This window comes from Myotis nattereri (genome assembly GCF_964212035.1).
Source record: "Myotis nattereri genome assembly, chromosome: 2".
Taxonomy (NCBI): Eukaryota; Metazoa; Chordata; class Mammalia; order Chiroptera; family Vespertilionidae; genus Myotis; species Myotis nattereri.
The window spans coordinates 25,954,370-25,968,604 of NC_138076.1; the positions used below are offsets into that span (position 1 = coordinate 25,954,370).

Consider the following 14,235-nt stretch of genomic DNA (forward strand, 5'->3'; position numbering starts at 1 on the left):
GCAGTAGTATTAGATATAAGTTGGATTTGTCCAAACTTGTTTTAGATCATGGAAAGCATACATCTGTATATTTATGTATACATCTAAAATACACCTATACTGTGGGTGTTTTTTTTAATAGAGGAGAGATCCTTATTTAGCCTCTTCTCAGCTTTCTTCCAGCTGCAAAGTTATATTTATCAACCCTCTTACATATAACTTGATATATATAACTTTGCAGCTGGAAGAAATGTCAAAGACCATCTTAATTCTATGGGTTTCTCTCAACCAACATACATCTGAATTACCTGAGAAAGCATTTTAAAAGTACTTATTTGGGAGCACTAGAATCTCCTCAGAGATTCTGATTTAATTGGTCTGGGTGGGCATTTTTAAAAGCTCCCCAAGTGATTCAAGGATCTGCCATCAATAGATGGAGTCTGGTTGATTTCCTCTTGAATGGGAATCTGCCTATGACTTGTTTCTCACACATAGAATGTGGTGTATGTGATGCTGTGTGACATGTGAGATTAGGTTAGAAAAGTCATTGTAACTGCTGTCTGGCTCCTGGGATGCTTGCCTCTGGGACCCAGATGCCATTATTGTGAGGAAGCGGAGGCCACGTGAAGTTATTCCAGCTCACAGCCCCAGTGGGGCTCTGACAACCAGCATCAATGCCACATGCAGAAGTGAGCAAGTCTTCGGAGAGGCCCAGTCCTCAGCTTTTGAGCCACCCAGCTGGTGCAGATTCCTGAGCAAAATGCATAATGGTAGTGTTTTCAGCCACTGAGGTGTGGCTGCTTTGTTATGTAGCAATAGATAACCAGACAGATATAATATTAAATACTTTTAAACATCCATTCATGTTCTCCAGCTTACAACACCTTAACATTTTTTTGCATTACCTTTCGGTCTTTGGCAATACACATTCATATTTTATGGTTGTGTTAATAGCATGTACATAAAATTTTGTATCTATGTTTTCGTCAGCCATTTTTGTACTGTAATAGATAATCTTCATAAAGATTATTAAAACTGGATATCTAATAGTCCATGTTCCTGTGCATTTGGTGGACCTGAGTAAGCCCTGACTGAATAACTAGTTTACGATTAGTTCCTTTTTCTGTGTAAAAGCACCTTGTAATGATACCTGCCAAAGAGGGACGATAGAATATGGATCAGTCAGTGTCTTTTCTGTACCCTCTCCTGGAAGACTTAATTCAGTCCTATTAATGCTGAGTCATGGAAAATCTTCATGTGCAGAGGGCAGTATGTTAAATGTTTTAGTTTTCTTACAATGTTTGTGCTTCATATTTACCCTCAAGACAGTGCTGGTATTATTTGGGGTAGAATTTCTAGGAGTGGACTTTCAACTAAGTTGAGAATGATTTAGGCAGGAGGAGAGAAGAAAGCCTGGTTATAAAGGAGAAAGATGATGAAAACAAATGGGCTGAGTTTTCTTGCCTGACATGGAAAGGGTTGATCAGGTCAGGTTAGAGAAGATGGGAGAGTTTTAATCTGACCAACACTAAACTCCAAGGTGGAATTGATTGGTGGGGAGTCATAGGAACCATGAGGAAATGGAATAGACTGCACAGGTAGTGGGAATGGGGTGGGATGGGCAAGAGATTCTAAATCCAGGGCATTTCCCACCAGCTCCTAAATTTGGCCTAAGTCATCAGAGTTTCCAATTGGCTTGATTTATAAGTGAAAGGTCATTTTAGTCAGAAATGTCCTCCCTGCCCCGGTGAGAAGAGTGATTTTAACATAATCTTGAGTCGCTTTGAAGACGAAATCAAGAAGATGAGAATATGATTGTGATGGGGTAAGTGACTGGAAGTAGTTTTAGGTTTTATCATTTCAGGTTTATCTTTTCATATGGATCTTGATGAAAAGAAATACTGGGAGTTGGTTGGTTAAATGCAGCCTATTGACTGACTGCCTACTAAGTGCAGGGCACTCTATCAGATTCTGCTGGAGTTGCAAATACGGTAGGTTCTGGCTCCTGCCCCTCAAGGTATTTATAGTTAGAAACATATGCACGCATAACTGATTCATAATGTGATGCCAGCTAAAATACATAGGCCACGATGAATTCTGACTGCAGGAATTGGGTAGATAACATTTCACATAAGATGTTGGCATTTGAACTGGATCTTGAAAAGCCAAAATCATTCTAGATGTACAGATGAGAAAGTAGTCTTTTTTAGAGACAGTGCATAGTTCTGTAAAGCAAAAATGTTGGGTGCATGGAGGGAATGAGGTAGAATATAAAGCCGAATATTTTTTAGGCATTGAGAAGCTATTGAAGGGTTTTGTATTTTTTTTAAAAAAAGACTTTCTTACTGATTTTTGCAGAGCAGAAGGGAGAGGGAGAGAAAGAAAAACATTAATGTGACAATGAAACATTGATCGGCTGTCTCCCGCAGACACCTTACTGGGGCTTAAGCCCGCATTCTGGGCATGTGCCCTGACCGGGAATTGAAGTGGCAACCTTTTGGCTCATGGGACAGTGCCCAACCAACTGAGCCACACTGGCCAGGGCATTTAAAGGGTTTTGAGCAAGGAAGTGACACAGACTGGCAGCATATGTTTGGATAGGTTGGAGGAAGGGAAGAGCAATTAAAGAGCTGTTGTGCATTAGTAGTGTAGGCAAGAGAGAGATTGGAGTGGCATGACACAAGAGGCAGCTGGGAAAGACTGCCTCGGGAGCATTGGTAGGAGTTGGTGACAGATGGGAAGCCTGGAAGCTTGGGTGACAGGGATAGTGATCACAGTACCTCAGGAGGAGAGAGGAGGGAGGGGCGCACACCGGGGCTTGGAAGGAGGTGTGTTGCCTTTAATTCTCGACCTGGTTGGACTTGGTGCAGGAAGACCAGCGGGTGATTGGAATTGTGAGGTTGGAACTTGGGTGCAAAGTCAAGATTTGTAGATTTGGCACTTTACTTAAAGGTTATAGCTGAAGCAGGGAGAGAAAAGAGTTGTTAAAAGATGTAGCCTTTGCTTGGGACTTAGAAGGTAATGGAGGATGGGAGCTGGATTTTTTACGATCTGAGTCTTTGGGTATATCTAGTTAGTTCATGGGAAAATGCAATGGAACTGACTGAAAAGGAGAGGAAGGTTCGCGCTGAGATTAGTGTGGCTAAGACTGTTAGCCCTCACTCATGTGATTAGTTCCTAAATTAGTTCCCAATAGAAGGAATGCCCACCAGAAGTGCACCGTCGAACCCTCTGCACTTCTGAGGGCAGGGCCTGCATTTCACCTGCCACGGTCTGCATTGGGTTTAATGTCACCTAAGAGCGCAGCATTGTTAATGTCCTTAAATGGTTTCTTCTCTGTCTGCTAGAAGCTAAAAAGGGAATAATTTAGCAGTCTGATACTGACAGTGTAGTGAATGGCATTTCATAGAGGAGGAGAGGGCTTGATAGGGAAATTAACTGTGAACCTAGGGTTCTCAGTTTTATTCTGGGTATCAGAACACTGTACTTTTTAAAGTGACAGCGCAGAGACGCCAGTTGTGTAGGTTTCAGATGTTGCTTCATTCAGTTCTCTGTGCCAGGGTGAAGTAGTCCAGCCATTCCTTCACAGGATGTTCTGAGCTGATAACCTGGTCCCTCCAACTCTGCCCTCTTCCCCTACTCTGACTGGACAGATCTTTCCTAAACAGAAGCATTTTGTAATGTGCAAAGCAGGAGGGCAAGGGGATGTTTATGACCGAGCTTTGTCATAGAGCTAGGAGACACAGAATACAAAAACCACAGCCATCTTAAATTTTGCAGAGTGAAGCAGTCCTCACAGACATAAATTCTAATGCTCAGGAGGCCTGATGTCATGTATTACCTGCCTATTGCATCCTGATCTGAGTATCAGAATTGTCACTACAGAACCAATTCTGATTGTGTACTTTTATTTGTGCTTGCAGTACAAATACAGAGTTTTGGCCAAAATGGAAAGCCCTTTAAACTCTGGTTGAGTGACCTCTCTGTATGGCCAGGCTTATAAACTTTTTGCTCCTTATTCAACTCTTCCCTAGATGGAATCCCCAGATGAAATTCACCTTCCTCCATTTTAGGAGTTATATTTACATTTTCTTCTAGAAAAGGTCGTCTACGCATAGAGCCAAAAGACATCAATGGCTGAATATCTGAAATACAGAAAATGGGTTAGGAGAGTTTTCTTGCCTTAGACCTGTCTTTGAGTGGGTAACTCTGTAAGCCATCTGTTTTTTTAGACAGTGGAGTTTGAAGAAATTTCCAGATGAGGTCAGATCACTGATTAAACTTGTGTCCTGCTTTTGGCACTGCTAGACCATGCAGAGCAATCTTGCTAATACTTCAGGCTCTGCCAGAAAAATCCACACCAAATGCTTTGGGCCATGTGGATTTTGCTGTGTCATGGGATGAGAGTATTCATTCCCACCTTGCATAACTGGAAACAGAAGTTTGAAAGACACCTTTTAAGATATCTGTTCCATTTCTTTGATCACCATGGACATAACTTTCTATTCGATGACAATGTATTCCTGTAGGTAATAAGTGAGCTAATGTTTTCACCTCTCATTATTTGATAGTGGGAGAGACCCAGCCTCTGACTCTATTTAGTTAAGAGGATTTTAATGAAGGCCGGCTGGTGTGGCTCAGTGGTTCAGTGTTGACCTATAAACCAGGAGGTCAGGGTTCAATTCCCCGTCAGGCAAATGCCCAGGCTGTGTGCTCAATCCCCAAAAGGGGGCATGCAGGAAGCAGCCGATCAGTGATTGTCTCTCATTGATGTTTCTATCTCTCCCTCTCCTTTCATCTCTGAAATCAATAAAAGTATTTTTTAAAATATTTTAATGAAGGAAGAGAAGCTCTGGGAAGAGACTCTCTTTTCTAGATCTCTTCCAGAGTCGATTATTATTTTAGTAATGAGGACAGTTAGGGTATTATGCAGTTGCCCAAGTCCTGTTATGTACATAGTTTCATTTGTCTAAGTCAGGGGTGGGGGGCATCTGGCCCCCGGGCCATATAAGGCCTGATAAATCATTTGGTCAGGCACTGCCAAGGCATTAGGGGTAGCTAATTAAATGTTCGACCAAATACAGCAGGCTAATTTTTAAGTTGATCATTTTGTATGGCCTGTGAATGATATTACAAATATTCAAATGGCCCTTGGCAGAAAAAATATTCCCCATCCCTGGTCTAAATGTTCTTGAGATGTAGGATGTTGATGTGCTATCATTCTCTTCTGTAGATAGAAAAGACCAACTTTCAGAGTGTTGACATGAGTGATGTAAGGGACATATGTGTCAAATTTTTTAAATTTCAAAATAGTGGTCTTTTTTCTTAATACTTTTTTTGTTTTTTAACAATGACCCACTCTTAGGTCTTTCTATATTAAGTGGGGTTCTCCTGTTAAAAGTTTACTCAGAGGGAGAATGGACAGTTCAGACATATATATTACTTAAATCCATTTTTCTACTTGAAAATTAAAATTGTCGTTTTCTTAGAATAATTTGGGAGGTAGGCAGCATCGGGTTGCAGGCAATAACCTTAAAAATGCTTGATTTTAACAGACTGTCCAACCTCAGAGGAGGGCGGGTGGTTAGAGATCAGCCAAAGGACTTGTATGCATGCATATTAGCATAACCAATGGACACAGACACTGGGGCAGTGGGGGATTGTCCTGGGGGGTGGGAGTAGCGGAGGGGGGGTCATTTGGGGAAAAAGGAGACATATGTAATACTTTAAACAATAAAAAAAATTATAATGAAAAAAATAGATGCTTTTACCAAAAAAAAGTTAAAAAGTGAAAAAAGAAAAAGCTTGATTTTGCTGTTTGTGAATAGCTGCTGTTTGGCAGTAAAGAGGAATATGTGAGGCCCGCGTACAGTCAGTAGGGAGATCCTTCAGGAACCTGAGACAGATTTAGGCAGTGAGGGGCTGGAAACTTACCCGTGCCTCAGTCTACAGCTCTTTCCTGGAGGCGACTAACTCTTGGTCTTAGGGACCAAGCAGGAGGCCTGCTCCAGCAGGAGAGCTTTGAGCTTGCTTTTACAATGGGTGCTTTCTTGGCTACACTGATCTCAGGTGACAGGGCTTGAGGCTTTCACAGAATGGAATTGGAGTTGTTCCCTGAAAGAAAGGATTTTATTCTTGATTGTTACCGTTTTCCCTCTGTAGTGGGCGACCTTGAGAATGGAGAGAGGCGCCAAAGAGAGGAACCACCAACTCTACAAGCCCTACACCAATGGTAAGACTGGGTCTTGGTCCTTATCCTAAGCGCTCCCTTTGGAGTATGTTCCTGGGTGCTGGACTCCCACACAGACTCCTCACTCTGTCAGAGGTGGGCTGTGTACTCTGAGCATCCTTCACACGCTGTCTCCCAGCACGCTGCTGACGGGGTGTTCTCTTTTGCAGGAATTATTGCAAAAGATCCCACTTCACTAGAAGACGAGATCAAAGAGATTCGTCGAAGTGGTAGCAGTAAGGCTCTGGATAATACTCCAGAGTTTGAGCTCTCTGACATTTTCTACTTTTGCCGGAAAGGGATGGAGACCATTATGGATGATGAGGTGACAAAGAGATTCTCCGCGGAGGAGTTGGAGTCCTGGAACCTGCTGAGCAGAACCAATTACAACTTCCAGTACATCAGCCTCCGGCTCACTATCCTGTGGGGCTTAGGAGTGCTGATTCGGTATTGCTTCCTCCTGCCTCTGAGGTGAGGGCAGGGCCCGAGGGGGCGCCACAGGACCCGAGTTGCTGCTGCCTAAGCCCATGCATGATCTGCTTACCTTTGTCCCTGCTTTGTTTTCCCATTTTAGAAAGGATAGCAGGATTCTTTCATTGGCCAGTCCCTCCGACTTTTGGAAGGGTACTGGTGATCATCCTTTCAAGACCCTGATTTTCTGCATATCAGACCGAAATAGGTTTCTAAAGACCAATTGAGTGTCTAGGCCAGTGGTTCTCAACCTTCTAGCCCTTTAAATACAGTTCCTCATGTTGTGACCCAACCATAAAATTATTTTCGTTGCTTCTTCATAACTGTAATGTTGCTACTGTTATGAATCGTAATGTAAATATCTGATATGCAGGATGGTCTTAGGCGACCACTGTGAAATGGTTGTTTGACGGCCAAAGGGGTCGCAACCCACAGGTTGAGAACCGCTGGTCTAGATGGACGAAACACAGGGAAGGGAACATGATGTGCTCTCTGGCCACTCCTCCCTGGGCAGGCTAATTCTTTCCTCTAGTACAGAGGCAATATTGATCTCAGTCTTTCTGTACCGTGTGCTTTGCCAGATGCTGGTACCTTCAGGCTCTACTTCCTGTTGCTTCACAGAGAAGCTTTGCTTCTGCCACCTTAAAGCCAAAGGGAAGGGTAAGACAGCAGGACAGCAGATGCCTGCGGCAGAACAGCCAACCAATGATAGGATTTGCCATCATTCTGGCCGCCTGATGCCTGAGGAAATAGTGTCAGTTTAGAGCCAAATCCATAGTCGCTATCAGTTTTGAATCAAAATGATCTCTGGTTCTGGTAGGCCTGCTCAAGTTTCCAGATAGAACTCGAGTCTAGGTCAGGGGTAGGGAACCCTTTTTCTGCCAAGGGCCATTTGGATATTTAGAACATCATTTGTGGGCCATACAAAATTAACAACTTAAAAATTAGCGTGCTATATTTGATCAAACATTTAATTAACTCACCCCTAATGCCTGGACAGGGCCAGACCAAATGATTTATCACGTCTTCTACGGCCTGCGGGCCAGATGTTCCCCACCTCTGTCCTAGGTGATTGGGTCTTGGGGGTGGTTTCATGATGCCGCTTTCATTTCCCACATTCAGTTCTATACATGGTGCGAGGATTTGTTTGCTGTGTTTTAATTTGTTTTCTCATTACAGGATCGCTCTCGCTTTCACAGGGATTAGCCTTCTGGTGGTGGGCACAACTGTGGTGGGATACTTGCCAAATGGGAGGTGAGTAGAATGAGAGTGTCCATGGCCGAGGGGTGGTTAGTTCTGGAACGTGGCTGCAGTAATGAAGGCCAGGCTACTTCTCTGGGTGCAGCCAAGCCACAGAATCTTAGGTGGATGAAATAACCCAACAATAAACAATGGCATCAGCACTGTAGTCTTTTTTTACCGGTCTAGCTCTCTAACCCTCACACTCTTCCCATTTAAAGACAAAGGAAAGAAACCACAAACTGTAGAGTCCAGTTTTAGCAAGTTTTACAGCTAATCTTTACCTTTAAGCATTCTACTGTGTTAATAAATTGGTAAAAGGGTAAGAAATGTATATAGGGCTTCTTTGTTCTTTGAAGGAGAAATTTGCTTTTTCTGGGAAATTCTGGAGCAGATAAGCCTCTCCTTTGCCCAGGCTGGGTAGGAGGTTGGACCCTGGCCTTTCTTTGCCTCAAGGGAAGGAAAGGAATCTAGTAGACTCACCTGTGCAGGAAATTCTAGGGCTATGAATTCTAAACCCTTTACTTAGGTGAATTTAACAATTCTCATCATGCTTTGTTTCCTAATATATGGGCATAAAGATGCTAATAAATTACAGGGTTTTACCATATACACTAATACTTACAAAATACTCTGCAGTCATAAAGGACTGTAGGCTGTGATAGTTAAATTGTTGGAGTCAGTAACTTTTCCTGTCTTCTGACATGTAAAAGAAAAACAAAAATCTTTTGTCCTGTTGTTGCAGGTTTAAGGAGTTCCTGAGTAAACACGTTCACTTAATGTGTTACCGGATCTGCGTGCGAGCCCTGACAGCCATCATCACCTACCACGACAGGTGAGTGGTACATACAGAGGGAAAGTGGCGCTGGCAAAACACAACCCAACTACAGCCAGCCAAGCGGAGCTCTTCTGAGCTTTCAGTTAGCGCTAGTGAAGCTGAGGTGAGGGATGAGTTCCAAATGAATTGTTTCACTTGAATTTGTATTGCTTTGCATACATTCTAAACAGGAAAAACAGGCCTAGAAACGGTGGCATCTGTGTGGCCAATCATACCTCTCCTATTGACGTCATCATTTTAGCCAGTGATGGCTATTATGCCATGGTAAGACTTCTTTCTTGTGCTTTCTTGGGGCAGGCTTCTTACTTTAGAGACTAGTCAGGTCTGGGAGGCTTCTGGGCCCCTCACTAAGCTCGCTGTTAAGAGTATGAGCAGGTAAACATGTTTATGTACGGGTTCCAGTCTAGATTTTTGCCTTTGTTGCTTCTGAGAACTCCTTGGGACTTTGATAGCAGATATTCTGAGCAGAGTGACTGAAAATGTGGCTGGAGATTAGGCATGGAGGCGGGGGGAGACAGGGAGGGAGGATTTGAACGTACTGGGCTCCAGGGCATTGGGGAATCTGTGCAGGGGGCACTTTACACAGGTGTCATTCAGCTTCATTATTTCATTTTGGGATTTTCAGCTGTGTTTTGAATTACACATCTCTGGTATCACTGATTAAAAAGAGAAATGTAAGATTCAGGGAGGCTATAGTGGTTTCTCAATAGTAAGAAACCTGTGGTTATCAATAAAATGTTAGAGTGTGAGAGGTTGGTGTGGTTACCTTGTGGGATCTGGGGCTTTCACAGAGGGGGGGCGGTTTGTGTGAAGATGGCTTCACTACCAGTTATTTCTTTGTCTGAGATTAGGTGGGTCAAGTGCACGGGGGACTTATGGGTGTGATTCAGAGAGCCATGGTGAAGGCCTGCCCTCACGTCTGGTTTGAGCGGTCTGAGGTGAAAGATCGCCACCTGGTGGCTAAAAGGTAAATCAACAAAATGCTATCGTCTATATGACCAGTTACAGAGGAAGTATGCATTTTAGAGGTAGTTATCCCTCCACGGTAGAATTGTGGTGTCTTCTAGACTGAGCCTATACTGTTTTCATAATAAAAATGTTTTTTCTAAAACACGAAATATAAAAATTTATACAAACCCTAATATTATTTACCGTTAGTAATGTGTCTAAACCTTTCTAATTTCTTGCACCCCTTGTAACAAACAACATATGCTACTTGAAATCTCAAAAGGAATTACTATTACAAATAAAAACAAACTTAGAGCAATGCAACAAAGTGCTTCCCTGTTTCAAGCTTGAAAAAAGGATTAATCTGGTGCAAGTAATGGCAGGAGCTTTGCAGTAAATTGAGAGGAATCCAGACCCAACTGAGACCACCTTTTATAGGGACACATGAACCTGCCACTAAAGTCCCTTTGCTGCCTCTCTCAGGGACAGGGTGTAAAGCCAGGTGGATGTAGGCCCAGCTTAGCAAGGCTGGTAGAAGTTCTGTAGCAGGCGTTTATTAGGGGTGCTCTTTGCAAGGCCCCATAGCAGGTGTGTCCTGCAGACAGTCCCAAGTCTGTGCAATGTCCTCTGTATACAAACTTTAATACTTAATGGAATAATTGTATGAATTAAATACTAGTCATCTCATTTTCCCTGTCCTTAGGAGTTTTATCTTTGTGAGATTTAGATTTGGGGTTTATAAAATATAGAGTCATGTTTGTTCACTTGTTTTTATGCAGCATCTAGTATCACATCTATGTAGGTTATTCATAAATGCATTCTGGTGATAATAGACTAAGGCTGTCTGACCTTCTGTTTTATTTTTCTCTTATAAAGACTGACTGAGCACGTGCAGGATAAAAGCAAGCTACCTATCCTCATCTTCCCAGAGGGTAAGAAGCCGTTGATCACCACCGAGGCTGCTGTGTTTGTGTGGGGGGGGGGGGGGGGGGGAGGAGGGGTGGGTGCAGGATGGGGACACTGGAGTTGTCTCAGCACCAAGTTCCTCAGCCTTTGTTGGGGTTATCTGTTTTCACGAATAATGTTAGGTCCTTTTAGATTGGTTATGGGGCTAAAAACGCAGAATCCCTTCTGTAGTATTGTCTTCAGCTTCCTGTAGCGTTATTACTGAGACCTGCCAAATCTGCAGGGGTCTTTGGCCTTTTATCCAGGCTGGTGTGTGCTCATCAAGGACTGGTCCTGTCGTAAGAGAATAGGAAGTGACTGAGTATGTTGCTCATCTCTCTTAAATGTTCATTCATAAGCTGAGGAGAGGACAGATTTGTCCTGTTTGAAGAGTCATTAGAACTGTTAGAAAAAGCATTTTATTCTCTCTTGCATTTTAGGAACCTGCATCAATAATACATCCGTGATGATGTTCAAAAAGGGAAGTTTTGAAATTGGAGCCACGGTTTACCCTGTTGCTATCAAGGTACAAGACCTCTGAGGGTGCGTGTGGTCATTGTGGCTGCTGCAGCGGAGAAGGTGGAGGAAGGCGCTGGTGGCACAATCAGCGGGTTGATCTTCTTCGGCAGAGCAGCCTGGGCTGGGCCGTGTGGGTCGAGTGCTTGGGAGAATTTGGCCTTGTTCACAACCTGTTAGAAGGGACTGGGAGTCCTGGAATGTGGAACAGCCAGATTCCAGCCCACGCCTCCCGCCCCCACCAATTCAGGAAGTGGGGAACGCTTTATAAGCTTTGTGTTTCCCCCCTTATTACCTGTCTTCATAAACCTAGCTAGGATGGAAGGTGTTCCACCTGAAGAGGTGGCTTACTGCAGGGAGTGGGGGCGCTCCCCACTAGATCTGTGTGCTTGGTGGAGAGGCGAAGGTGCAGGGGCGCAGGGCGGCTCATCTGTGTACCAAGGACAGTTTATAAGGTGAAGTGGATCTTAAGGGCCTGTCTAGTCTATCACCCCACCTTTTAGGAACTGCTACCTCTAATTGTTCAAACTCACCCAGAGAGATGGGACTCATTTTCCCTTTTTCTCCTTCCCTCACCTCCCCCTTCACATTCTTTTGATTTTATAAACACACAATATTATTTCTAAAAGTTTGCTGTTACATTATTCTGAACAACATAGGCTGTTGTTAACATGTTTAAAGTATTTAGGTTGAAATCAGGGTAAAATAGTGAGGAAATTTGAGCTGTGTGGAAATTAGAATTTAGTCTCCCTACTTTTGCAAGGGTCTGCCTATTGTCTGCAGAGCATTCTGTGAAAATACTGTTTCTTATCTTCATCTTGCCAGCACAGCTGGTGCAGTGGGGGAAGAGGTGCTCCTCTTGCAAATGCTTACAGGTGGGTGCAGCACCAGGGCAGGGATGGCCGATGAAGAGTGGCTGCAGGGCAGCGGATCCAGGGGTCAGGGCTGCTCGATAGGTTTGTGGGGGATGCAGTGTCTGCTGTGGGTGCAGGAGTGGAGAGTGGCGTTTGCTCTGCTTGCACGCCACCCTGCATTTTAGTGTGCTGAGAACCCAGTGCTTCCCCGTACGTGTTTATTAAAAACAGACCACTGGACAGAAGCCTTCTCTGCTCACTGGACAGCGTGGGTCCTTGGGTCTCGGCGGCATTAGCTCCCCTGGAGGGACTGTGAGAACGCAGGTGCCGGCTTGGGCTTCTGACTCCTCCTGGGCATTGCTGATGCCGCCGGGCACCCTGCGCTGGGGCGGTGGTTTTAACCAGCTTCGGAACCTAGACCCTTGGGGCAGTTAGGACTCCTCTCTAAAAGAAAAGGCATGTGAATTTCACATAACATTTCATTCCAGTCGCAAGTTAAAGTCCCCGTAAGATGAAGAGCTCGGCTCCACAGATACTTTTCTAGTTTTGTGCAGTTTGCAGTAACCGAACTTGGATAACCTTAGGAATTTCAAGACTCTTACTATACTTCCACCAAAATTGTTTCCACCAAAATTGTCATTATCTGATTTTGAGCAGTTCATTGCTGTTTTGAGCTTTTTGCCTTGTTTTTCTCTCTATAGGGTCTGCCCAGCATGGAATAGAGACTCAGCCCTAAGCAAAGGACTCACACATATCACATTTTTAAATCTATGCAGTATAGTTAGTGCTTTACAAAACAGAACAACACTTTAAAATCACAGACATGTTTACAACTCATTCTTCTCCTTGGTTTCCTTTTGGTATTATAATGTGAAGTCATTAAGCCTTCGGTAGTTATATCTAAATTTCTTATTTTCTGTAATTAAATCTAAATATCTTCATTTCAGTACTCAGGTTCTCAACTGGGCATAATTATCCAATTCCTATTCTGCGAATCATAAAACTTAGGCTTGAAAGGCCTGGAAGATCATCTAGGTCTGTGCCCTGAGTGCAGGGTCCCCAGCACAGCCTCCTGCCTGTGTTCCTTCTGAGCTCTTCCCCGCAGGGGCGTTGTCCACACGGCTGGCAGCTTGGTTGTGTGGCATCAGCTTGAGATCCCACCTCTTATTTTTCCACTCTCTGGTCCTAGGTCTTTGCTTTATAATCATACTAAGCCAGTCTCGCGTCTTGTCTATGATAGACTTTCAGACATTTGATACCAGTCCCATGCTGCTTTGTTCAGGCATTCTCCTCAGGCTCAGTTCCTTTTGTTGCTTCTGTAACTCGCTCCAGGACCCCTCCCACCAGGCCTGCCAGCCACTTACATTAGTCTTCTGTTTGGTGAGAGTGAGGGCCACAGCATTGGCTACATTTCCCACAAAATCCTGTTGAATCACAGCCTTTGCCTCCGTTAGAGTCGTTGGCAAATGAAAGTCTCTTATAAGCCTGCGTCCTGGTGGGAAGTGCAGCATCTCTGGGGCGGAGACCTGTGCTGTCGCTGTGCGTCCGCTTACTCGGGAGCACTGATGGTCAGTCAGAGCAGAGCCTCCTGCTCAAACAGATAACTAGCTTTGCTAGAGCGTAATTACAGAAGCAGTTCTAGTTGTTTCCTCTTGGGTCAAAGGCACTAGAAATGGTATTTAAAACTTGATAGCAAATGCTGCAGACGAGGACACTTGTCTGAGGAAAGCTGCTAGGGGTGTCCTCCCCGGGAATCTACAGCAGTATTTTGGGTCAGTCAGGGAGGTTCATGTTTCTAGAGGTCAGAATTACCGGGAGTAGCATTACTTCAGAGGTGTTTGTGGAGGGGCTAGAATCAGCTTTCTAATACTGACACTGCCCCAAGGACGCATTCATTGTCAGAACTGCTGCCCACTGTTTTTCAGTATGACCCTCAGTTCGGTGATGCCTTCTGGAACAGCAGCAAGTATGGGATGGTGACGTACCTGCTGAGAATGATGACCAGCTGGGCCATCGTCTGCAGCGTTTGGTACCTGCCTCCCATGACCAGAGAGGTAGGTACCCCCGCTGCAGAGGTCTTCACTTAGCTCTGTGTGAGCCTGGGCTCAGTAGTCTCGTTCACTTTCTTACAGGCAGATGAAGATGCTGTCCAGTTTGCAAATAGGGTGAAATCCGCCATTGCCAGGCAGGGAGGACTCGTGGACCTGCTGTGGTGA

The 14,235-nt window shown here is 44.3% G+C and overlaps 1 protein-coding gene across 2 annotated transcripts in view; it reads left to right on the forward strand.

Annotated features, from left to right (window-relative positions):
• Nucleotides 1-14,235, forward strand: part of GPAT4 (glycerol-3-phosphate acyltransferase 4) — a 38,540-nt gene that overhangs the window by 20,706 nt on the left and 3,599 nt on the right. For both annotated transcript variants that reach the window (XM_081084794.1, XM_081084795.1), the window contains exons 3-12: nt 6,142-6,211; nt 6,379-6,679; nt 7,859-7,933; nt 8,664-8,753; nt 8,927-9,020; nt 9,608-9,723; nt 10,581-10,636; nt 11,090-11,175; nt 13,945-14,073; nt 14,152-14,231. In XM_081084794.1, the coding sequence (XP_080940920.1) occupies nt 6,142-6,211; nt 6,379-6,679; nt 7,859-7,933; nt 8,664-8,753; nt 8,927-9,020; nt 9,608-9,723; nt 10,581-10,636; nt 11,090-11,175; nt 13,945-14,073; nt 14,152-14,231 (1,097 nt within the window). The remainder of the gene's footprint in view (nt 1-6,141; nt 6,212-6,378; nt 6,680-7,858; nt 7,934-8,663; nt 8,754-8,926; nt 9,021-9,607; nt 9,724-10,580; nt 10,637-11,089; nt 11,176-13,944; nt 14,074-14,151; nt 14,232-14,235) is intronic.